The 25,459-nt window shown below is 42.0% G+C and overlaps 2 protein-coding genes across 7 annotated transcripts in view; both read right to left on the reverse strand.

The window, feature by feature from the left end:
* LOC142379820 (transmembrane protein 65-like) overlaps positions 1 to 9,364 on the reverse strand; it is a 29,616-nt gene extending 20,252 nt beyond the window's left edge. Inside the window, exons 1-2 of the mRNA XM_075465112.1 lie at positions 9,090 to 9,364; positions 8,462 to 8,802 (exon numbers count right to left, since the gene is read on the reverse strand). Coding sequence (XP_075321227.1) covers positions 8,462 to 8,768 — 307 coding nt within the window. The 5' untranslated portion in view covers positions 8,769 to 8,802; positions 9,090 to 9,364. The remainder of the gene's footprint in view (positions 1 to 8,461; positions 8,803 to 9,089) is intronic.
* A 1,486-nt stretch (positions 9,365 to 10,850) lies between these two features.
* LOC142379821 (protein MTSS 1-like) overlaps positions 10,851 to 25,459 on the reverse strand; it is a 46,462-nt gene continuing 31,853 nt past the window's right edge. For 2 of the 6 annotated variants that reach the window (XM_075465113.1, XM_075465114.1), the window contains 10 exons: positions 19,870 to 20,027; positions 19,551 to 19,658; positions 19,331 to 19,428; positions 17,493 to 17,757; positions 16,248 to 16,361; positions 15,607 to 15,858; positions 15,185 to 15,403; positions 14,334 to 14,493; positions 13,952 to 14,236; positions 10,851 to 13,670 (listed from right to left, as the gene is read on the reverse strand). In XM_075465113.1, the coding sequence (XP_075321228.1) occupies positions 13,216 to 13,670; positions 13,952 to 14,236; positions 14,334 to 14,493; positions 15,185 to 15,403; positions 15,607 to 15,858; positions 16,248 to 16,361; positions 17,493 to 17,757; positions 19,331 to 19,428; positions 19,551 to 19,658; positions 19,870 to 20,027 (2,114 nt within the window). In that variant the 3' untranslated portion in view covers positions 10,851 to 13,215. Of the gene's footprint in view, positions 13,671 to 13,951; positions 14,237 to 14,333; positions 14,494 to 15,184; positions 15,404 to 15,606; positions 15,859 to 16,247; positions 16,362 to 17,492; positions 17,758 to 19,330; positions 19,429 to 19,550; positions 19,659 to 19,869; positions 20,028 to 24,235; positions 25,440 to 25,459 lie in introns of those variants that run through there. The other 4 variants (XM_075465119.1, XM_075465116.1, XM_075465117.1 and 1 more) reach the window with 4 other exon arrangements.

A 25,459-nucleotide genomic window follows, 5' to 3' on the forward strand; every position in this document is an offset into this window, starting at 1 on the left:
GTCCGAGAAGGTGAGAAAAGTGAATCAGAAAACCCTGAACTGCTTAGAGATGACAAGAATTTGTCTTCAGAGGTCATGGTGTCCCATAGAAAAAAAAAAAAAGAAGAAACAATCCATGAATATTCCATGACTTTAAGACTGAGTGGACAGGCTCACATAAACAAATATCACTTTGAACCCCAAGGACGTCCTGCTGTGCATAATAATAATAATAATAATATCTGGTCCAAAGTAGCAGCTGTGTCATTTAGTTCATCCCTCCATTCATTCGCCTCAACTTCACAAAAAGAGGGACCATATGTGGTGATTTTCCTCCTCATTTGCATACCTGATGAAATTATATCTTTTTTAGTTTGTGCCAGAAAGCTATATGAAACCAATGCTACACAACAAAGCTTTTTTCCTCCCGCTATTATCATAACGAAATGCAACTTTATATAGTCAGTCTGAAAAATGTGTTTCTTTTGAGCGTCCCAGCACAAATGGCACAATAATTTGGCAGGATGCAGGTGCAACTGACAGCTTTGAACACTGAGAGAACTAATGAGGACACAGGTGGGAACGCGTGGGCTGGGAAGGTTTGTCTCAGGTGTCTGAGATAGCAGCTGTGAGATGTACCTCAACTGCTTGGAGGTGAAGTTAAAAAAATAAAAAAATAATGAGCATGCCCCACATTTTGTGGGGTTTGGTGTAATCTTCGACCTCACATTTAAAAGAATAAAGAGTTTTTCTCTCGCAACTTGCATTGCTATGCAATGTTATGTATTCATGGAGCTGAACTGGCATAATGGCCTTAGCCACAGCTACTGAAATCTGACTAACAGCTGGAAAAAATAAACAGTCCATGTCTGGAAATTGAAAAAACTCATTCCAGTAAACCGCAGCAAACGAATCATTTGTAGTGACTCAAATTGCTTGGAAAAAACAAACAAACAACCAAAATGTTTAAAAAAAAAGCCCATCACTCTTTCCAATCATTTTTCAGCATCAAACACAGATGGCCAGTTTTGGATCCAACATGCCAACAACCTCAGCACCAGCTGCGGTTTCATTCAAGTTAAAGCACCATGTCGCAGGCACGCTGAATTCCAATTAATTAACCTTACTTAGAAAAAAAAACATGGTTACCTTAAACAAAAACTAGGTAAATTGGAAAAAAAATTCGGTGATGCGAGTTAGGATTTGATGCAAGTTAGGAACTGTAGCTCCATTGTTGGCTACAAACTGAAGTCAATAAATATTCACAGTTCAGCAGCCGTATGATGGGGGGTAGACTTTTTCGCAAAATTACCAGGAAATGTCAGAGCTACAACATCCAACAGGAAAATAAGAGAAATGAGTTGCTGGCATGCGAGTCAGTGGAGTGATTCAGCGAGAATGGCCTTTTTGTTGTTGCTTCTGCCTCAGTCAAATATCAGCATTTCAACAGTTATGTTCAAATGTGTTGCACTGCTGGATTAATCTGCTCTACTTTGAGGGATTTGAGGTGTGTGTGTGTGTGTGTGTGGGAGGGGGGGGGGACCTCAGTTGTCAGCTTATACGACGATTACTCAGCAGTGTGGCTCTGTGAATTAGCATGACAAAAACACTGTGCGAGCCCAGACGGTTAAAAGACGCGGAAAGGTCATTCCATACAGGAAAGGTACATTAAGACTGGAGGTGAGCGCGCATCACTTCTCCATTCAAACCAAAAGGTGAAGTAAAATATCACCGTGTGCCCTGACAGTAACGGATCTGGCGCCATGAACATTAGGTGTCCCGTGGAAATCTATCAGATTCCTGTAGGAGAGCAGGAAGAATTTGTAAAAACTCAGAAGAAACTGAAGAGCAGTTGTTAGGTGGAAGCTTCATTGGCTTGTTGACGCCATAAAGTTTTTGGTGGCCACCAAGTCGATGAGCAAAGCAAATTCATAAAGAATCTCTAGACGTGGTGTCCCCTCTTCTAGCTGCTCCCTTTCCTTCTTTACACCGCCAATTAAGTCTCGCTCTCTGGAAAATTGCCTCCATCGTGTCTTGCTTTCATTTCACCACAATCCCTGAGGGGATGCCATGTGTACAGAGGACGCCAATCTGTGGCTGAACACTCCCAACAACAGAGGTACAGATGGAACAGAAGCATCTCTGGCAACTTGTTTATTCATTTCTATGTCCTTTGCTTAATTTTATATTTGGCAAACTTTATCAACACGGTCTCTCCTGAGAGATGTGACACGTGTGGTTCTCTGATTAGCCTTGGTCCTGATCGTTCAGGAATGCTTCATTCTGTACGGCCGTATCTTGAGGAGAGGAAGACCGGTGAATATACTGATATATATATTTATATATATTTAACCCAACTACAGGAGTTGGCCATCCGATGGGCATGTGACTGCAATGGAGGATAGTCCATAAGACATTGAGCCATGAGATGTTCAGTTTGAAGCCCTTAAAACACTTGCAATTTTAATTTAGATTTTCTTTTTATTTAATTTATCTTGAGATGTTTTAAGTTTAAATTTCAGGCCAGTGAAGCACCAACACTTTTTCAGTAAGTTAAGTTCAGTAAGTTTGTAGAATTGTGCTTCAAATAAAGAACTTTATTTTGACCAGATTGCTAGTTAATAGACATATGTGGACAGCGATTTTAAAATAAATAAATAAATAAAGTGAACCTGTAAAACTGCGGTGTTAAATGCAATGCGTTTGAAAATTTGGGTGCACCTAACTTTTGTGCTGGTGCACCTAAGAAAAAGTTAGGCGCACCAGTGCAACCAGTGTAAAAAGTTAGTCTGGAGCCCTGTTAAGGCTAAAGCTGTTGGTATCTGATGTCTGCTCGACTTTTTTTGCGATATTGTGAGTCAGACATACGACAAACTCACTGACTCAAAGAGTAGAAAGCAATTTCTTCTTCCTGATTTGTGTGATGATTGGCAAACAATGCCGTGGTGCCAATCCAATGTTAGATGGAATGAACTTTGGATCAGAACTCAAATTATTTATGACTTGCATTAAGCGAGATCATTTCTGGCATTAAAGTGGGATTTCTCACAGAGGACTTCCGCAATGTTGACATGGAAGCTGTTAGAAAAAATCCCATCTAAAAAGAGACATAAAGCGCGAACATGTTTCTGGCTGACTATAAAATGGCTGCGCGTTAAAATCCCGAGTGGTAAAGTGCTTGAAAACTTATGTTGGAATTCAGTAGAGTCATTGTGCTTGGGGGAAGAAAAAAAAAAAAAAAAAAAAAAAAAAAAAAACTCTTCCTGACTCTTGAGTTCCGTGTCTGGAGGCTACGGTATCTCTTTTCACTTGATAGGAGCTGGAACAATGGAAAGCAGGGGTGAGCAGGGTCACTATGTGCTTCACTTGGTAGAAAAACATTCATTAAAGCAGGTTTGGCATGAGCTTGGATTTCAATTTGTGTAGAAACCAAATGATAAAATAAATATATATATAAATATATATATATATATATATATTTAAGTAAAAACAATGCACATATATCTTATGTATTTATCTTTTTGAGGCAGGCACTTTGTAATTGGATTGAAAAGCACTGTCCAGAACAGAGGACACTGCACTTCGTAAATCTGCCTGAGCACCACCAGGAATCTATGGCAGTGCACTCCATTAACTCACCACCCAGCAAACAGACATGTCAGCTAACTTCATGTCTCGTCACGGGCAGATATCCAGGACCCTTAGCGTTCAGCTCTGAATGTGAATGCAGAAAAAATAAGGGTTTGGCTTCAGGTGTCCTGCAGCCTGAGGGTGGAATGATGATGGATGTTGATAAGTCTGTTAAAAGCTCACCCCCACCTGACAGCAAAGTACTGATTCAGCTCGTCAGCAGCCTGCATACGGAGCAGGTAAGAGAATCCCTCTGGGTTTTTATAGCATGAAGGTGAGGATGTCATCAAGCTAACCCGCCAGGCAGGCTTCACAGGTGAGAGCAGAGGAAACGGGATGTCCTCTTTTATTTAATGCTAGCTTAAATAAAAGCTCATATTTCCTGATAGCAATCACTGTTCAATACTAAACTGATAGCAGCCTTTCCTTTCAGATTTGGTACCTTTTAAAGTAGGTCTTGAGTCAAGGTTTTCTTCTTCCAGCGGTTTAAGATCAATGAAATATTTTATTTTTGTCAGACGGAGGGTGTTATATGAAAGCCTATGCGTCTCATGAGGTATTATGGGCTATTTGCTCACCATTCATCCTACAGAATGATTATGGCTCGTAGCATCTGCTCAGGATGCAATCAGCCACATTTGACAGGAAAATAATAATTAGCTATTAGGATCAGCGAGCATGGAAATGCCTTGAGAAGGTTGGGTCGGCTGCTCTGTGAAATTCCCAATTTATATTCAGATACAGGCAGATTCACAGATAGTATAACATCAAAGACGAGCCAACAACGCCAAAAGGAGAGGAGGGGAGAGGAGAGGAGAGATGGTTTGAGTCAGACAAGAGACGAACTGATTCTCTGGAAATCATTTAGTCCCTGGAAATCAAAGATAAATAAATGAGTAATTAAATCATTTAAAAAATGTGATGAACGTGAACTGGCATCAATACTGTGGGAGAAATAAACGGGGTCAAAATAGGAAGAGGGAGATAAAAATCAATCAGTTCATCGATTAATGGAACATCGGATAAAACGGGTGTGTAGGAAAAGATTATAAATATTTTTAAAAGTAATGAATTAGTTTTGAAGTTGATGAATTAACAAATAAAGTTAATAAGAATTAAAAATGTTTCATTTATTTCGAGATAAATATTGATCTAGATATCTATTTTTCTCAATTTATGTCTAATTTTATTAATTAAATAACCGGTTAGTTGTAATAATCTCATCCTAATGTTTTTTTATGCATTTACTGATATATCAATTCATGCAGTCATTTATATATTCATTCCTATATATATATATATATATATATATATATATATTCATTCAGTTTCAGTCCCGATCCGTTTAGAAAACGAACTGATCGATAACATCAGACACGGTCTCATCATCATTCTCGTCACCATTGCCACCATCTCTGAGGTCCCCGCTGTCAGCATTATAAACACAGGCAGAATGACCTCTATATGGCCGATCTACTGCAACTGCACATGGGCATGGAGGGGAAGGGCTTCTTCATTAATGCTTTTCACGCAAGCTCTCGAGGAGACTGAATTATGATCCCTGCAAAAAGAGGGAGGCGGCTGTTTTAGGACAGCGCGGCGGCTCCAGCGCTGACACGGCATTTTACGTATGTGCAAAAGTCACATCGCAGGATGTCAAGTAGGGCATGTCATGCTGCAACTGCTTAATGTAGGAGGGAAGGATCACACCGATCCCGTTTCCATGAACATTCAACGGGAGAAGATTTTTTGATATATAAGATTCCTACATTTTTTTTTTTATTATTATTGTTTTTTTTAACAAAACAGTTTGTTCACGGAGACAGTGAGCAGTTTTACGAATACGTTTCCTTTATTGGAAACGATGACATGAATCAAAAACACACTTTATCATCGGTGTCTTGGAACTGGAGCCTCGACATAAGGCAGCGCAGTGAAACTGTTATTCATCATCATTAACATCAAATTAAAACATCCTTACACGATGAATTACTGACCTTTTTCCTGGACTGGATGAAGAGTCGCATCATAAGGACGCTTTCAAAATGATTTAATTCCTTTTTATTTGCACATGCACTGTGCGTTTTAATGTCACAATGTATCAGTTGCAGAAAAAGTGAACATTGCAATGTTGCTTTCCGACATCACGCAGCCCTTTCCTCCTCCTGTTTATCTCTCTGAAACTTCTCTTGGCAAAGTAAGAAGTTTATCAGTACGACAGAAGTTGCTTATGACAGAATCCCTGTGTTTCCTCTGCTTTGCTTCCCTTTCCCTCCTGCTTCCCTGTGTTCCCTGAATCTCACATTGTATGCGTTCATGTGCGTTTGTTGCCACTCCCTCCTGCTCCTGGGACCTGCTGCTGGTACACCTTTGCTCCATCGCCTTCTGCATCATCCCGCTCCAGCCTTTGCCACATGATGCTAACACACAGTCACTGCCAGCTAGATGCTCTCGGGATGATTCTCTGGTTGGGCTGTACTACCTCAACCTCAGCCACAGCTTTTGTTCATACCTTCATCCGTCCTCCTCACTGCTCACCTTGACCTATAGACACAAACCTGCCCATTATCCGCCACCATCTTTACCTGCTCAGTCACTCTGCCTGCCTCCAGTCCCCCCCACCCTCCCCCCCGTCTGCCTTTCTTCTCCTTCAGGGACGAGTTTTTCCATGAACCCTCCTAAACCATTCCCCAAGTCCGCTTTTTTGTTGAGTCGCACTTGAAGCAAATAAATCTTGCAGGACAAACCACACGACGGATTAAACTGTTATTATTAACAATGTCAGCCAAGGCAGTGATTTATGCATGCGATTGCTACCCGTTTTTCCGAGCCACTTATACTGTACAGCGACACAGACTATTCATAGCAGTGGATGCACGTATGTTCAACATTCTGCACTCTGTTGCCACATGCTCTAAAGAAGCACTGGGTACGATGCTCTGCGGGCCACAAGTTAAAGTCTCTAGAAAACGGGACTTGATGGAAAGAAAAAAAAAATCTAAATGAATGTATGAATTTCTAGATGACATCAGTGGAAATTTACAGAATAATTTACTTAAAAAGATGCTTGAAGGGACTGAGGGGAGAATCATTTGCTCATCATGTGAGAAACGAGTAGACAAAGCTCCACTGAAAACGCTTCCCTGCAGCGCTGCAGGAATACAGTGACTGAATTTTATTTGTATCCTCATCTGTGGGGCTTACAGCATTTCATCCGACGCTAAAATTCTTGCATCATTTAAACGCATCACTGATATGGTGAAAGGCGCAATGACTACGTTTCTAACGTACAATATGTTGGCTTTTCTTAGACAGAACATCCCACAACTTGACAGAAATCCAACACAAAGCCGATCAATAAAGCCATTTTTCTTTCTTTGAGAGTACCGACCCTACGCTTTACCACCGGAGAGGAATGTAATGGGTGACAAGAGTTTGAGGCCGCCCAGACAGGCTCAGACCCTGTAAAGCCTCCTCATAATCGCTCATGTTGTTCCTTGTCCCCCCCGCTCTGTTCTCCTCTGCATTGCTTGACTTCTTCCTCCTGCGAGCCAGTGATTTCCAATTACTTACTCGCTGAAGACTTGACAGGTCTGAGACGCCACAAAAACTTCCCCGACTTGATCTAGAAATGCTCACATGTTCAACATCAAGCTGCATGGTAACATTTAAACTATATTCCTTGTATTAAAAGAAAGAATATGAAAAAGTATCGTCTTGTCAGATATATTCAGGTAATCTTTTTTTGTGAACTACATCGATTCTTTTTCTTTCCACTCACTTCTTCAGGGGACTGGAGCATATCAAACCACTTTCTTTTTTTTTTTCATCTGCGGAGATGACAAGTCCCCGTTCTACCACAGGACAAGATTCTAACCCAAAAGCCAATGCACCAGACTTATAAGGTACGGAAGTACGAAAAAATGAAGCAAAATAAAATGAAACAAGCCTGCAGACTCAGAGATAGTGGCAAATACCAATCTGGTATCGTGCTGGTCCGACGGATGGACAATACAGCCATCCATCATCTGCATCCATTTTGGACAGGCTGGCAGTCCATCACGGCCGGGGCCAATACACAAACAATTTAGATTCATCAAATAACCTCAAATGAGGAAACCTGGAGTGAAACCTGTGCAACTCCGCAGGCAAAGGCCAACGCTGACCAGCAGGTTCAAACTCTGTTGTACTTTTTGTTTTGTAGGGGGAAGGTGATCACCACTGCACTGCCATGCTGCTCTGCACACACGCTGCGGGCTTATGGACGAAACGTGAAGGCAAAAGACAGGCGAGTGTACAAAAAAAAAAAACTTGTACGAAAACTATCAAGGCATCTCTCTCACCATTACCGAGCAATTACTCCAAAAATGCTGGGTCACAAACAGGTAGGTCAGGGAGCACTAGGGCATTAAGCTCTTCTCTTCCATAGAACTATAACCCTGATTTTATAGACCTAAATCATGATTCAAAACATTAAAATTCTTTTAAAATGACATAAACACCCAAACATCAACACCTCATGTTATTTCATCTTGTGGCTGCCTGTACCTTAGTGCTGGCAGGTGCTTTTTTTTTTTTTTCTTCCACAAAGTGTTAAGTACCTTTGGTGCTTAAAATAAGTCTAATAATCAGATGCCCTGTTTTAAAAGCTCTTAAATGCTACAAAAAACATTAGACATAACGGAATACAAAGGATCTAATCTGATGACGTCCTGACCGCTCACGTTATGCCATGATTTATGGGTATATGTTACAAATACAGAATGGGTGAACTGCAATTTCATTCGATGTACAGGCTGTACTCTTATGTAACCGCTTCTTGTGGCATGTATCAGGTTAATACACCACCTACCTTGAGCAATGGCTATGGACTCGAACTTGTGCAGCTCTCGCAGCAGATAGGTGCGCTCAGACGGATGAAGGCTATAAATAAACTCCTTGGCTCCGCGAGGCGAGTTGAGGGGCTCCACGGGCTCCTTCATGGGGTGTGTGCCCAGGTAACACCGCTGCACCAGCATGGCGAGCGGGGGGGCCGAGGCGAACCGCGCCGGGGATGCAACAGCGGGTGTTTGGTGGTTTCTGAGCCCGGCTCTGGCCAGCCCACTCCCGGATGTGAGGGAGAAGGCAGGCCGCAGGACGCTTCGCAGGCAGGGCAGCATCTCAGGGATGAGGGAAGAGCAAAACGCCGGGAACCTGATGGAGAACAGTGGGCGACACAAGGCCCGGTTATCACCGCCGAGAGCGTGCACTCACCTAAACCACATGACATGACGTTAATTGAATTACTGCGTTATCATTTGAATTCATCGGTGGACATCGGTCGCAGGAAAGCTCTCGTCCTCTGAGAGCTGTTTCAGAACAAAAAAAAAAACACGAGCCCAACAATATGAGGACACGTTGTCCACGGACACGCTGCTGAGTTTACCACCCGCCTGGGAAGCGAAAAGTAGGAAAACGGCAACTTGACTCATAGGACGTACCTCGGTCGATGCTCGGCTGTCCCGTCCGACAGAAGCTTCGGTGAATGCGACGGCTGCTCCGGCTCACTCGCTCCTTCACTCGCGCGGACAGCTCACACACAGTCGCGCGGAGACCTCGAACATTTAAAAGGCTGCTATATTTGTACGTTCAAACATCACATCTTGGCGAGCGTTGCCCGGTTTGGTGTAACCTCTGGCTGGCAGGATGGTGTGGCAGCGGGTGGGAGGGCTCTTAAGCGGCCAGCAGCCCCGAAAATATTTTCCAATAGCAGCGCTCCCTTCCTCCGTGCGTAGCTCTGACGGCACCGAGAGACGTACACTTTCAACACAACTGTACGGACAGTTGTGCTAATGCTGGACTACGTCTGTCGTGACGACGTGAATACGCATCTGACCCTGTACATTAGAGCTGGGGAAGGTTGATAATATTTACTTGTTACATTTGCAATGGGGATGTTGTGGCAGTGGCTAAACGGGTGGTATCTTTTTCAGCACCATCACGTGATTAACCCAGGCTGTGTTCAGTCAGCATCATGAGGATCGGCTGGAAAACCACAGCCTGTGTCATTTAGTGCCATGCATAATAGAAGAGGGGATCAGCCTAGGTTGTAGCCCAGCGATTTTCCTGCTGCAGCTACATGCACTGCGCCAGCAATTTATGATAGTTTACAGGTTTATTGTGTCACCAGGGCGAGTGCCCACTCCTCCCTCTGCTATTATGCACCAGGGGTATTTGAACCATTCACCCAGTCCACACCCAAAGGAAACATGACACCATGTGGAAGTTATTTGCTTGATTATTGGTCGTTAAAGTAATAAGAATGCGAGGTGTTTTATTTTACTCGTAAATTAAATCTCGTGTGAAACGGTGAGAATGTTTCGTGGATTATCGGGAGTGTTTTCAGATCTCCCTTCAGGAGTGAAGGGTTGTCCGAGTGGAAGATGAAACTTGGTCATGATACTTTGCTAAGGGCGGCCTCTGTTGGCCACAATCGAGCACGTCCTTTGTGTCGATTTAACTAAAACTGAGGGCTCCTAACCTCAGTCCTCGTTGATTTTTTTTATAATTATTCTCCCAATATAACAGATGCAAGCAAGTACTAACAACCTGGATGGATGAAAAGCTGAAAAAAGTTAAGATGGTTCTTTGGTTCCGGTCCTGATTTAATTACATTATTTCCTACTTCCTCAGACAAGGTTTTTGCTTATTGATTTCCCTCACAATTTGGTAAGAAATAAGTTGGTATTTAACTGTAAAATATCAACCGATTGCGCATTGTGACGCATCAAACCTCGATGAAGATTCCTCACACATTACAGAGCTGCATTATAGTGTGTTTGTGCTCTGCTCACAAATGTCCGAGTGGGGACTTCCTATCAGATTTGACATATGAGGAAATTAAATGTCAATAAAGTTGTGGTAGAGTACATTTGCACTTCAGAACAGGCAGATCAAATAGTTTTGTTTTTTTTAAATATTCATACTGTTGCTGAAAATGTGGAGGGAGAGCAGCACAACATCCAAAACCAGCACAGAGGAGAGAGTTTATGTGGTCAGATCAGCCAACATTAGATCGACTTAGCCAATCAAATGTGTTCAGGACAAATTAACCTTGACATTTGTTTCAGGCCTGAAAAAGAAAATAATATTCTTACCACGACGAAGGCAGTCTGGCCGTAGATTTGGTGCTCATTTTTGACACATTAATTGCTCACTCGTGTAGATTGAAAAAACAGTCTAAAGCAAAAATGAATATATATATATATATATTTTTTTTTTTTAATTATGCTGCTAAAGCTGTCAGGACACGAAAAATAACAACTTTTACTTCCTGAACTATACAAGGACTGGCAGAGAGGTCAACTCTCTCATGGGAGGAAAATGAGAAATGAACTAAACTAAAAAACAACTTCACAAACTATACATTTCTTATTTATAGGATATACTGACATTTGGCAATATAGATATTTATGCTAACAATTTAAATATGGGAATTACAAGTTGATAATATAGGTTTTAGATATGTGGACCAAAAAAAAAAACAAAAAAAAAACAGTAACATTTCAATTCAACCATTTTCAGGGAGCAGTTTGCATGTCGTTACTCATTCGAGCAAACTTGAGTTGTACGTTTTTTTGGTCTGTCCAGTCTCAGTTCTGAAGTGTACAAGCAGATCAGTGGTCGCTTCCTACACACTCAGGGGAAAATGTACATTTGTTAGTGATCTGAAACTGAAGCGCGAGCAGCTTTGCAAAATTCCAAAATCCTAACTCGTAATACTGACACAAGTCAAAAAGCAAATATTCCATCAACTTTAAACGGCCGTGCTTCCGTACTCCCGCCCGGATGCAGGCGAGCATCTCCGCGCGATATCTGCAGCTGTGTGAAATAAAGAGGCTCGCCGTGGGAAAAATAAACCGCCACATTATATTCTGACATTTTACCGAAAGTATAAAAATAGATGGGCTGAGAGGGAAGATGAGATTCAAACACCGAAAAGGAAAATAAATTAAAAATGTGAGTTCCTGGACTAATCTATAATGCTAAATAATATTTACACTTTCATACATCTTGTAGTAGACACAGTCTCACAGTGCTTAAACTGAAATGCAAATCGAATGCAGACTACCAACTCAGTGACACCAACTAGCCTATTTAGCTTATCGCCTTGTGCTGCTGCCTGATGATGAGCTTCATATCCCAGAATCATACTACTGTCCAGATTCAGAGACCTCATTATAATGGATGGATCATCAAATTTCTTATATTACATAATGGATTTTGATGCAAATCCCTAGTTTATTTTTAGAGCAACGCTACACGTACATATGGGACTTGTCACAGAAAGCTTCACAAAAGATGAAAACAAAGATAGAAGAGACAGTCGTATAAATCTAGCTGATTAAAAGGACACGAGCATACTCATTAAAAGGGAAAAAAAGGGACTGAATTACTATTGTGCTTTGCTTTGACACGGCGCCTCATCCATACACTGGCGTCTATTGGTAATACCACGAGCTATCAACATTTAGCAAGTTGTAAAATGGCTAATGAATTTCACAAAAGAAGGGGCTTATGTATGAACACAAAACACAGAAGTTCTACAAAGCTCAGCATGTAGATTGCAGAATTAAGAAAAAAAAAAATACCCAGATGACGATTAAACTGATTCACGTATCAATTCAGTGTAGGAAGCTGATCATCGGATCCTATTTAGAGCTGTGAAACCGAACGACTTTGGCACTCTGAGGGAACAGAGAGAGAAAAGAACGACAAGCACCAACACACTCCTCATCAGCTGAGATGTGCAAAATCATATACAAACTGTGTAAAAACTAAAACACGTAAAGCAATCCGGGCATAACTTACAGTTTCTACTAATGTCCCCTCTTGACACTTCACACTGTAGTATTTAATAACCCCCGATGTGGGCGAAACACATGCTGCAACACAAAGTCCTCGTGCCTCGTAGTAGCCCTCTCTGTTGGTCACATTGAGGCTCAGTGGACTGATATATAGTGTTCTCAAGAACATGCCTCAAAAAAGGAAGTCCGTACAGTTCAGAGGGTTCCAAGCGGCGCTGGGATTCTTCCCGTTTTACTCACAAAAGCCTGTCCTAATGTTTTAAAAGTCATGACGCATATGAAGGCCCAAAGCTGCAGACATATCTACATTTCAGTGCTTTGGATGAAATCCTCTGTTAGGTCTAGTGCTCATAATGGCTCGGATGATTGCTCACTTAATTCAAGAACACAAGTTGCCACAAAAAACTAATCTAACCTGGCTTTCCATTTCGGAGGCGTAGTGCCAATATTTGAAGATGTGAAACATAAACAACATCACATCTATTTACTGTCTTTTTTTTTTTTTTTTGGTGCCAATGTCAACGGCCTTTTTGGTGAAAGATTCTCACGGGTGAAAATTGAGAAATGTAGATTATGTACAACAGACTTCTCTTATCAGCATGAAGAGCCTTTTCTTTTTGTACACTGCACTCTTATGAGCAAAACATGTTCTAAAGCTTTAGTCCTAATTTACAAATGCTTTGCAGGGGGAGGGGCCCCAACTCTCTGAAAACAGGTCACATGCTTCTTGTATATTTTGCCTGTCTTCGTGATGATGTCATCATGCGATGCGTGGTGCAGAGCGATCATTGGTGAGGGTCCTCTTGAGCTTGACCCCCTTGCGGATGGCCATGAGCATGTTTCCTTCCTCTTGTTCCCCAGGCTCCTCTATTCCTCCCTGGTGCTGCGGGATCAGCTGGTTGGGTAGGGGTACGGTGGGAGGGTTGGTGGAGGCCTGGCCGCTCCAGGACACCACAGGCAGTGTGCCAGCATCCTCCGCTCCTGCAAATGTGGGGGAATCTGGGCTTTCCCCTCCTCTTCCCATTTCCTCTGCACTCCTGCTCCCATTAACTGCTCCCGGCACATCAGGCACCGTAGGGATTTTTACGGGCACCACAGGAGTGCGGATAGGAATGGGGCCTGCACCCACAGAACCCGAGCGGCGGGCGGAGGGTTTGGAAGAGGGGGTCCGGCGGATTGTGGCAACCCCAGGGGTGACAATATTTGGACCATGGCCTGTAGGAACGGGAACAGAGGCATTGTGGGGGTTGGTTTTAGGATAACATCTCTGATCTGAACTGTAATTATTAAATGCGAATGATAACAAAACTATTGCTAAAGTTTGAAATATATTGTAAACTGGCTTTTGTTACCGACACAAATAAGATAGCGAAAAGTGGCAGAGGATAGTTAAATGCATTTTGGTGCCTTTTCTTTGTATAAACCTTATATCTAATGATCCCGTAACATCCATCAGATAAAGGTTTATTTATTACAGTGTACACTTGTGACAGTACCTGTAGGAGTGGGAGGATATGGCCCAGCTGCAGTAGACTGATACGCTCCTGTGTGCATTGGTGTGGGGGGATAGGGCCCTCCTTGATAGATCCCTCCAGGATAGGGTGCCTGTGTGCTGGGCAGGCCAGCCGTGGAGGCTGGCCGTTTGGTCTGGAACATGCGTCTGTAGGACTGACTGATGTCACTGTTTCTGGGGATGGTGGAGGATTTGTCAAAGTCAGACTGCTGTTGCTGCTGCTCCTGCTCTTGGTCTCCAGCCATGGAGAAGTAGTCAAAGTCTGATACTGTAAGAAAAAAATTCAAGGTGTTAAAAGATGCAACTTTGTTTTTACTGATATAAAACTAAAAAAGGGAAAAATAAAGAAATGTCAGCATTGCAACCTTGTGATGGAATAGTGTCTTCAGAGCAGCAGGGGGTGTTGGTCTGTGTGCTGTAGCCACTGGAGCACTGGATGGAGTCTCTACTAGACCTCTGGGTGTCCAGTTCCAGACCTCTGGATAGGGCCAGGGCCAGTTCATCGTGGGCCTCAATATCACCAGCCTGGACAAAACCAGATGCAATCAACCAAAGGAAAAAAAATAGTCTTTGAAAGTCTGTCTGAAAACAGTCAGGTACAATTCGTTAAAGTCATTAAAGTCATTAGGTGCAACCCATTAAAGCCATTAAAAGAGAACATTAATAGGAGGAGGCTACATGCCGTAACTGTAAAAGCATTAGCACAGCTAGGGGTTCAATTTGAGGTCGCCCGAAGCTCGCATTCAACATATGGCATTACATGTAAAATATCCAGGGTAAATAAAATTCATTAGTTACTGCCAAGAAACCCAGAACTTAATCACTGAATAGGTTTTGTGACAATTTGTCTGCAGTTTCAGCAAATCACCAGAGTTTTTCGACTATTAAGTTGTCTTAAGTATGAACGTTTCCTTTTGGACATCTAATGACAAAGAGAAAAAAAATAAAAAAAATAAAAAAATAAGCGAAAAGTAAAGGTCGAAGTTGAGCTGCTGCAGATACATTTCTGAGCTGGAGACAGAGGCAGTAACAGAGGGAAAAAGGGGAAAGCCGGCATCACAGAACACACTTCTCTAACCAAAGACGCTCCCGTCGCTAAACTGATTCTGATCCGTTTCTGTCTGGCATGTGTAAACAGCCAAGGAGGAACAGTGGCAAGTTAACAAGGACATCTTTTTTTGTGACGACGAGGTCCAACCAACGTGTGAAAACGTACCTTCAGAGGTGCAGGCACAATCCTGATTTTCTCCTCCGCTTGAACTGGTGCTTGCAGCACAGCTGGAGCTGTTGCTGACATTGAGGCCTGGCCCGATGTGGGACCGTTACCAATGCTTACACTCCCATTGCTGTCCACCACTGCTGGAGTCTCTTTGTCTTTCTTCTTCCTCAGTGTGTTGACCACAGGCTGGTCATAAGGCCCTGGCTTTGCCCAGTCCTGTAAAAAACAAAAAGAAAGAAAAAAAGTCAGATATTTGTTAAAGGTTTTACTGATGCGATTTTCATGAGGGTGTAAAAATCTTCTCATTTTAGCTCTAAAATGAGAGAAAACTGTGCAGCTCAAGTGTTTGATGCATATGTCAACAAAATGTGGACAAGGAGAATGGACATCAATCATCAAGTTTGAGGAGATTAACAAACCTTCCAGCTGGGTACTCGTGATGAAGGCACCATGAGGGAACCCAGCGTGCAGTAGTGGGGGTAGTCTGGCAGCAAGGCTGAGGCAGGACGGGACCATGAACGAGTAGGGCAGGAGGTGGAGGTGGAGGTGGAGGATGAGGAGGAGAGAGGGAAGTAGGGGAAGGCAGTGCCTGACACTGAGCTTAAACTACCCCCATTGCTATGTAGGTAGGGGGAACTCGCTGGGCTGTAATGGTCAAAACCATTGGACAGCTGGTTGTGAGCGTGGGTGGGTGATGGTAACAGATGCAGACAGAATAAAGAAAAATACAATGGGATAAATCATTAAAATGATGAAGAGTGGTAAAATAAAAACACAATCGGAACACAAGACTGAGGATGAATAACTCAAAGGAACACAACAAAAGGAACTGTACTGATAAACGTCTAAAAAAAAATTAAATAAAAAAACAAGCAGAGGACTTGGTTGCAAACGCTGAAGTGAACAGAGAAACCGATGCGGTGAGTTCGAGGGTTTGGTGGCTCTTTGCTTCTTTTTACATTCCTGTGATTAGACCAAAGTTGATACCTGGTGTACCCACGTTGGAGGTTTAGTGTGAGGAAAACGCTGATGGCATTTGTGGTGGAAGAGAGTTTTTCACCTTGTCAGTAGCGTGCTGAGGTGCAGTAGCAGCAGCGAGAGAAGAGGGGGAGCTGCAGTCATTGTGAAGCTGCACAGTCTCTGACATCTCAGAGGAGCTGAAACTGGGACAAGGCTGGGACAGAGAGTGCAGCAGCAGGCAGGCGGTGGAACGACACCAGAGGGACAGACAGACACATATGGAGGGGAAGAATTGAAAGACAGACAGACATGTCAGCAAGTAGACAGAGAGAAGCAGGGGAAATTGGTTTGTTAGACATTAGCAGAGGCAACTTTTCCACAGTTGTCAGCAGTTAGTCAAAAGTACAGCCAAGAGACTCAAGAGGCTGTAGAGAAGATGCACAGAGAGAGGAGTCACTCCAGCATCAACAGCGGGGATGTTAGGTGTAGACCTTTGCTAGTGAAAAGCTCAAAGCTCTTATTTAATATGACAGGGCAGCAAATAAAGTCTTGATTATCTTACTAACATTAGTAAGATGGTGGGCATTAGAATCAGCTGGAAATCATGAGATCTATAAGAAGAAAACACAAGACTGCTCTCATTCAAACATCAGCTACTGTAACTACACCCAGAATGAGGCAACGTGAGGGCTGATTCCCAGGACCATACAGTAAATGGGTCAGGGATCGACTTGCCAAACCACCTTCAGTGCATCATAAAAACTTGGAGCCTAACTACACCAATGTGTTCTGGGCAGGGGAACTTTGGTTGCTGGCGTGCATGTTAACTTCAACTACTGCAGCTGCTCTCACGGTTTGATTGCAAACCACAAACCCCACACAGACAATCCCCTGGGCTGTCTCACTGACAATTATCCCACAACCTTTGTCGGACGGTTAGATTAAACTAACAGAATGAGACCTGCAGAAGGAGACGTATAATTAATGCATGTAAAACATACTGGTGACACTGCAACATGTAATTTTACGGTGACTCATTTAATGAGAATACAACAGAAAGTAAGATCAAGACTCAAAATTTTAGCCAAACCACAGTCTGTCACAGTGGTCGACATTTTATTGGCAGGATGGGCCTGACCTGTTTTGCCCTGGGATAGAATGGAGGCAGACTCATTTCCTGCACATTTGTGCTATAATAGCAGCAGTGAAATGACTTCACCAGGATTACACACACTTTACCACTGCCAGATAACTGTCTGTCTTAGCAACACTTCACTCGCCTGGGAGTTGGATCCAAAAATCATGGATGAGTGTGGATATCTGTGTTTTGTTTTTTTTCCCTTACCTTCGTTTCAGATGGCATTGGCGAGGATGATTTGGACAACGTGTTTTGGTCGTGTGATGAAGAAATGAAGCCCGAGTCGTGGGAAGAGATGCTAGAGAGCCGAGCTGGGGCGTGCTGGGGTAACGTGGAGCTGCGGTATCGATGGCGGGGTTGGTGGTGGTGGAAGAGGTGGTGTGAGGAAGAGGAGGAAGAAGAGGAGGAAGGAGAATGAGAGTGAGAGCCACTGGATCCCCTGGAGTCACTACTGTTAACGCTGTTCAGACTACTGTGAAAGGGGGAGAAGCCAGGGATTGAGGAGAGGCCCAGATGAAGAAGTTTGGCAGTAACAGGGAGGGTAAAGGGAATCAAGTCCACCCAAAATCATGGATTTAAGAGGGAGAATTAAGAGGAGATAAAAACAGGGGATAGCAGGGAAGATATGAAGGCAGGGGATTGGGGGATGTGGAGGAGACAGGGTGGAAAACAATTAACACGGCACACCAAGATGCAGCGAGCAGTGACTGAAGCCAATCCCAATCAAACCAACATAAGTGGCATAAAATCACACTGACAATATTTACAGGCAGGAAATCACCGATTTCATGCCTCTGAATTCATACAAAACACTTATGAAAAGCAAAAGTAACATAAACACAGCATGTAAACTTTGTTAGAATATATATATTTACAATATGTAAAAAAATAAATAAATAAATAATAATAATAATAATAATAATTATAGCTGGCTTTAACTGATAGTACAACGAAAAAACAGGAACACATAAAAATGTCGTGAAAAATACAACCCCGCATCCTACGAAGCTGCCACACAATGTAAAATGTTCATAAAGACTGAGGGTAAATATAATGTACCTGCAATTCATTTAAACCTTTCATCATCCTTTTATAAAAAATAAAAAAAAACAGCATCAAATGGGGTGTTGTTGTTTTTTTTTCTGTCCAAAGTTATTGCAAGAGACGTCACACAACAGCAGCGGCCTCGCTGTGACTTATGGATTTCTTTTTGTTTGTTTCAAAGGAAGCCACGGCTCTGCGCTTTAAGATGAACGTGCATCATGTGAGAACCGAGACAAAAAGCCGGCTTGTTTTGAATTGAAATTCTCTGCTACCTTTTAGCGAGGCGTCACGGCAGAACATTCAATTACAGTCATCACCCACAATCCCAAAACAGATCTTACAAGGATTCTGAGGGCAGACGCAAAGCAGTAAACAAACAAGAAATGAGATTTCTTTTTTTTTGGTCTTTAAAACAAAAAGGAGTTTGACGAAAATCCCCAAAAGAGACAAAAAGCAGAGAGGACAGAGTGAAGAAGACGACGTCGGAACAGTTAAAAACTGAGTTGTGTAAAGTCTTTTTTTTTCTTTTTTTTTCTTTTTCTTTTAAGTTACAGGTAATCCAAAGAGGAAGCAAAAATGACACCTTTCCAAGATAAATGTGCAAAAATCAAAAATGTGCCAGTCACTCAGTGGTCGTTTTGGCCACTAGGTGGCAGACATGCTTTGGGCAAAGCAGTTTTTCACTCTTGTAAGATTCATGTTTAATGATGGGGATAAAATGGCAGATTTGCACATTTTACTGGATCCCACACGTAATGCTTACAGTACTTTAAACATCTAACTTGAAGAGACAGATACTTCATACAGTTTCTTATCCTTATTAGCTCTTAAGAGACTTGAAACCATTTCAAGTGGAGCAATTTAGTCTTTAATATGGCATCTTTTTTAAGTGGATTGCAAAAGGCTTTATGGTAACAGAAGGTAAGTGTGTATTTGTGGGACAAAGCCTCTCTTTCAGTTACTTGAAAACACGAGGTTTATGATTGGCTGCATGAGCTTACCTGCACATGCTAGACTTTCTGGACATGGTGGTACTGGGGGATGAGGGTGGCGTTTGGTATGACCAGCCATAGTCCGAGCCCTTTAGGTCCAAGAGCACCTGAAACAGAGGGCAAATATTCATCATAACGATTAGTGTTAAGACAACAAGTAGCAAACAGAGCTATGAAGGAGTAAATGGTCTTCTATGCAGAAGTTTTCTCTTTGACATTTTTTCCTCACCTGTTCACTAGCAGGGGGAAGCTTGTGTGGGTCAGATGTCAGTGCCTTGAGGTCTTCAGAAATGGTCTGGAGATGGGTAACCTCTCCCAACATAGAAATCTCCTCATCCTACAAGAGAGAGGGACACGGAGAGCAAAAATACTTCTATAACACCCGGTAATTTCAGTTTGAGTGGTAGAATGTTGTCAATTCAAAACTTTTGTCATTTCAATGGTCAAAACTAACATTATTTTATGGCAGGGTCGGAGTGTTTTACTAAAATGACATGAAGGCAATTAGAGAAGAAACTAACTGGAATAAAACAGGAAGCTCTACTCACCACAACAGGCCGCAGCATGGCTACAAAGGAGCAAAACCTCTGTCTCTCCTCGATGAGAGCCTTCCTCAAGGCCTGTTTTTCAGTCTCTTCAAGGAGAATATATTTATCGCTGACGTCCTGCATTGCGCTGTCCAACTGGGGCTGGATGTCCCCACGGCCTTGGAAACAAAATAAAAACAAACATATGTATATATATATATATATATATATATATATATATATATATATATATATATATATATATATATACACATACATACATACATATATATACATACATATATATACATATATATATATATATATATACACACACACACATACATACATACATACATACACACAAACGGTGCACATCTTTTAATACAGGTCGAACAAAACAACAACTACCTCAACATTTTAGGTACCGAGATGAAGCTGACCACTAAAACAGAAACGTTCTACCTTTAGCCGTCTTTACAAATATCAAGAAGAATATTCATGACAAAATAACAAACTAGAAACATCACAAACTATACGTCTACACAGCAATGAATGTGGCATTCAGCGTTTTTGATCCTCAGATCTACTTCTTTCTGGTGTCGACACCAACTGTAACTGCTTCTCTCTGTGTTATCTCCTCAGTCTGCACATTTGAATGTCTCCACTACTTTTGCCTATCACCTCAGCACGAAGGGCCACTCTCGTCATTTCAGTGTTTCCCGTCTCTTGTTCAGAAGTGGTTCAACTTCAACTTTTTTTAAGTCATCTATTGTGACCAGGCAGTCAAAAGGAAGACACATTTTGCCCATCTTTGCCCCTCTCTCATTGTCAAAAGCCTAAAATCCTGCATGTTCCTTAGCAGAGGACAGAAAGACTGTCAGCTTTTACAATGGTAAGTACCTTCAAGACCATCTGGCCCTCATGCAGCTTAGACGCGTGTTGTGATAAAAAAAAAATGTAAATCCAGAGTAGAACATTTACAAACCCAAGGTGATCCACTGTTTGTCTCTGTGCTGTGTTAATGCAGAGATGTGGGTGGCTGCATCCATTTGCGTGTGCGTGAATTTAAAAAAAGATACCCTGAGGCCATATCAAGCCCTCTTGAGTTCTTTAGGGAGGCAGGAAGGCTGGCGACTGCCCATGGCTGTATGATATACAGTGGGCCTCAAATGCATTATCTAACCACTTAAGCTACAGCTCCACACAAACATGTAGACACGGTTTTTAACTTTGATTCATCAAGGTTGGGCCCCTGGTGAACAACTCTGTGGTCTGTCTGTCTGGTCTTCTGTCTGGGCAAAGATAAACTGGAGACTTCCACTGGCATTTGTTTTAAAGCCCACATCATGCAAATCAGTGGTGAAGAAACAAAGAGAGTTACAAAGGCTAATCGTCCCTGCGTCCTCAAATGTAAATTAGTCTGAATGTTACACGCAATATACAAAGGAAAATCGAGCTCTTCGTCTTCATCTCTCCACCTGTCAACTCCACTAGAATTAAAATGAAAATTGAAAATGGGTTGAAGCCCACATATGGGCTAGCATATCAAAAACGAGAAATGAAAACATGGAACAGTTTGAGACCGAAGACAAATTCAGTTTCCATATGTAGAGAACCCATTTACCGTGCTTGGTGGAGAGAGTTCAATGCTGCGACTCACAGGAATGTGGGTTATGCAAGCATTTATGACAGCTCCTACTATATTACATTATACAGACCATGATGAAGTAAATCGACTGTAGAAGCCTGACTGGAAAAGCCCAACTGCAACATATATTTTCAGTCTCATATTGATCCAAAGGGAACTTTTGGAGCGGACTGGTGTACAATTACATTGTGCAAGAGTTTGTGAAGCGCTGGCTGTACGGCTGAACCTGAAAACGGCTACGACAGGCCTCACTCATTAGTCTGGTTTCCACAGCAGGACCAAACTCATTAATGATGTCCCTGCAGGCCAGATCGTTTTCCATCTCGTTGCCTTGGAAGTGATTTGTAAACTGGGTTGACATTTGAAATTATGTTAAATCACTAGTTGTAAAAAATTGCTATCATTATCAAGACACAATGCAAACATAATTTATGATGCAGAGTGTATAAAATTGCCAACTGTTGCCAAATTACAGAATGTGAACCAATTGTTAGAATTCTCTCTGCATGCCATGATAGCAGCACGCAGCTCTGCGTGAAAGCAGGCTCAGCTGTACAGGTAAGGCACAGATGAAGACCCGACATACAGCATGCGTTTTAAACTCAAGGATTCAGCTGGCCTCAAAGAAAAGCAGCTTCTCAAGCCCCAAAGCCAAGAAAGCTGTGGTGTCTCGTAGGGAGAAGACTGAATTCTGGTTTTCGCCCACTAGTTCAATTGCTGCCAATGTGTTTTCTCAACATAACCAAAGTGGTTTTGGAAAGGCACTGCCGTACCGTGAGGTAGACAGTGCAGGCGCATCCTGGCATCGACTTTCCACTTGTGGTACAGGAAGAGGTCTTTAGTGCTGGACCCAAGCTTCTGTGATGTCACAACTTTGTCTGTGCTATAGAATGCACCTCGATTTTCCACATTCCAGGTCCCTGTGCTATAAACCTGTGCATCCGTGCAACCGTGGGAACAACAAGGACATTATTGCTACTTCCTCTTGGCCTTTAACACTAAAGTTCACTGAAGATCTGCATTCAGCGACTGCTGAGCATTTTCAATGTTCGGAGACTAACAGCTACATACATGCGTACATGTTGTGGATTGAGTTTTTATGCCAACAGAGTAGATTATTTTTACAACTTCAGGATGACATGTGATAGTAGACTGTGGATGTTCTGTGTGTCTCTAAAGTATGGCAACAAACTAAGAGCAAGATGACTTGTTATTCAATTTGTACAGTTCAAACTGAGAAGCTTGAGCACCATGTTGGATTCTATCAGCACAAGTGTGTTCTACACTAGTTTGGAGTTTTTACTAAAGAAGCAGAGGTGGCCCTCAGTCTCTGCACATGCAGGTACATGTGTAAACACAAATAAGATTAACTGCTTTCACATGGCCAGTGATTAAATCAAGTTGCAATTACAGGCCGTTTCTAAGTGCAGCCTGAGTCTTAGGTCAGGAAAACACTCTCACGAGACAGATATCAAACATCAGATCATGACTAACCAACATAAGCACACACATGGTGTGCCATCTCAGAGAGTGAAGTGCTCCCTTAAGAAGTATGCCTGAATCTGTTGTTTATTTCTATTTGGTTCACAGTTATGTGCACTGCTATTAGTTACAAGATGTTTTAACACAAATCCCTCCAAAATTCTTTTGTGAAAGCAACTTGAAAGTTAACTGCAAGTTTCCCTAACACTCACCAAACTCTTTTAATTTAGATACATTTCACATTTAGATGGCGACTAGATATCTTTTTTTCTTTTTTTAAGGGCAGTCGGTCACCTCAGTGCTAAGCACAGCACTAACTAATGTCTGGTGGGGGGAAGGGGCAAAGGTGAGCAAGGTGCTGTCTTTCCCTGCTTTATCTGCAGAATAGATGGACATAGTAAGGTAAGGAACCAATTACAGAGCATTTAAGATAGAGGACTTTTCACCACATCCTTTCAGCTTAAAGTTTTAAACTCGTGTAGTGTTGCGAAGGACCATCGTGGTGTTGAGCTGTATCAGTTTGAGCTGTTGGCTCCAGCAATACCTGAAGTCGGCGCTCTCTGAGCCGAGACCAGAGAAGAGGCGGCCTTGGAAAGGTTACTTTATGCTAGTCAGAAGGGAAAGAATGTAGTCTGACAATGCCTTTGCTGCAATTAAAATTTAGAGTCCAAAGCATTAAGCTGGAAAAATGTAGTTGACGGTTTGCAAAAACAAGTTTAACGTCTTGTGAATAATGAGTCTAAACACCATCACTGTCATGTTTCAGCTGATTTCAGTCATATGATTTATTTTACAGCTCCAAAAACATGTCTATGTTAGACGTGTTAACATGTCCATCAATGTATGTCCAATGCTGGACATAAAGACAAGTGTTGCTTTAAATTCTTAGGCGCCTGCCAACATGAGGCCTTTACCCAGAACTACAGACACTGAATGGGATTGTGAATAAGAAAAAATGAAAGAAAGAAAAAAATAAAGCGCAGAGGGTGGAGTGGGCCAAAGTAAAAAGGAAGATACTGATATTTCATACCCTTAAGAATAAACCTGCAGACCAAAGATTAACCCAGAACATAAGGCTGTAAATAGCAGCGACCATGTCTATGGAATCAACCGGAACATGCAAAGATTATGTAGCACATATTCAATATATACCCAAAGATCATAGCAACCTCATAATGCAAACAAGATGCTTGATTAAACACTGAGGCAGAAGCGACAATGTGGACAGTGCGTCCGCTCCACAAACTGACTTACCCAGATTATCAGCTGCAGTGCAGCATAAGGTGAAGGGTGGAATCAAAAACACATGGGGACAGGGAGAGGGAAAAAACAAACAAAAAACCATGTCAACTGAAAGACTCCGAGCACTAAACACTAATATCTCATATGAATGTGCAGCTCTGTGTGTCTGGATGCTTGTTTAAGCACTGTGGAATCTTTCAATTCAACTAAAGATTTCTTTTCAATAATCCATTATCGTACCTCACTGTAGAGAATTTCTCCCGTTCTCCCGCTTTCGTTTTCTTAGCGCTACTGAGCTGGTATGATTTAGATTAACAAAGTAACATGTAATTCACCGTTTACAGAATCACCGACTTTTCTGCACATGTTTCTTGTGCTTTTTTTTCCCCCTCCAAACATTTCTTAATTTCAGGAATGCAAGTAACGCTCCGATTTAAAACAAAAGCTAGCTAAAGGGGATAGTCATCTAATTTTTATCCTTTGTATACACTATTCTTTTTTCTACTTGGGTAAATATGTATGCAGATCTTGAGCCAAGAGAACAGCACATCCAAGTAAGGTAATGTTTAGCCTCGCTAGATCTGCAGGGCGTAATCCGAACAAACTTGCTCTGTAGACGTGCTGTCCAATGAAAAACTCTTTGCTACAATTCAAACACATTTTCCTGTTTGAAATAAAAGGACAAAAATTTTCCTCACAAGTCGTTTACTTAGCTACACATTTTTTCTTTGTAAAAACTTTTCCTTCTCTCACATGTGCTGGCTTCCTTAATCCACTCATACATGAATAACACTTCTGACACTGCTGATAGGACACTCGGGTAAAAGCAGCTGGGATTTCTCACCTGTGGATGAGATGCTTTCTTTTTTTTCCTTCTCTCCTTTTGTAAACTACTAACACAACTAACCTTTCAGAGTTGGGGACAAGGAATATCACAGCCCCATGCTACCAAATAGAGCATCAGATTAGCTTTGGATGTAAGCATTTAACTGTGTGGTTTACCAACAAATCAATCTGAACAAAATCTCTGAATTAAAATTCAATGAGTCTGTAAAATACTCCGTGCTGTTAAATGATTCATCTCTATGGGAACAGATTTTTATGCCTACATAATAAAGATAATAAGTTACGTAAGTGAGGTTGTAGCAGCTCCCTCAACCCGTCTCCATCATTAACAGAGTGGGCGCTTTTGGCCGAGTTATTTTTTGCTTGTACAACAATAATAATTCATTTTTT

This window comes from Odontesthes bonariensis, chromosome 5, assembly GCF_027942865.1.
Source record: "Odontesthes bonariensis isolate fOdoBon6 chromosome 5, fOdoBon6.hap1, whole genome shotgun sequence".
In the NCBI taxonomy this organism is placed as follows: domain Eukaryota; kingdom Metazoa; phylum Chordata; class Actinopteri; order Atheriniformes; family Atherinopsidae; genus Odontesthes; species Odontesthes bonariensis.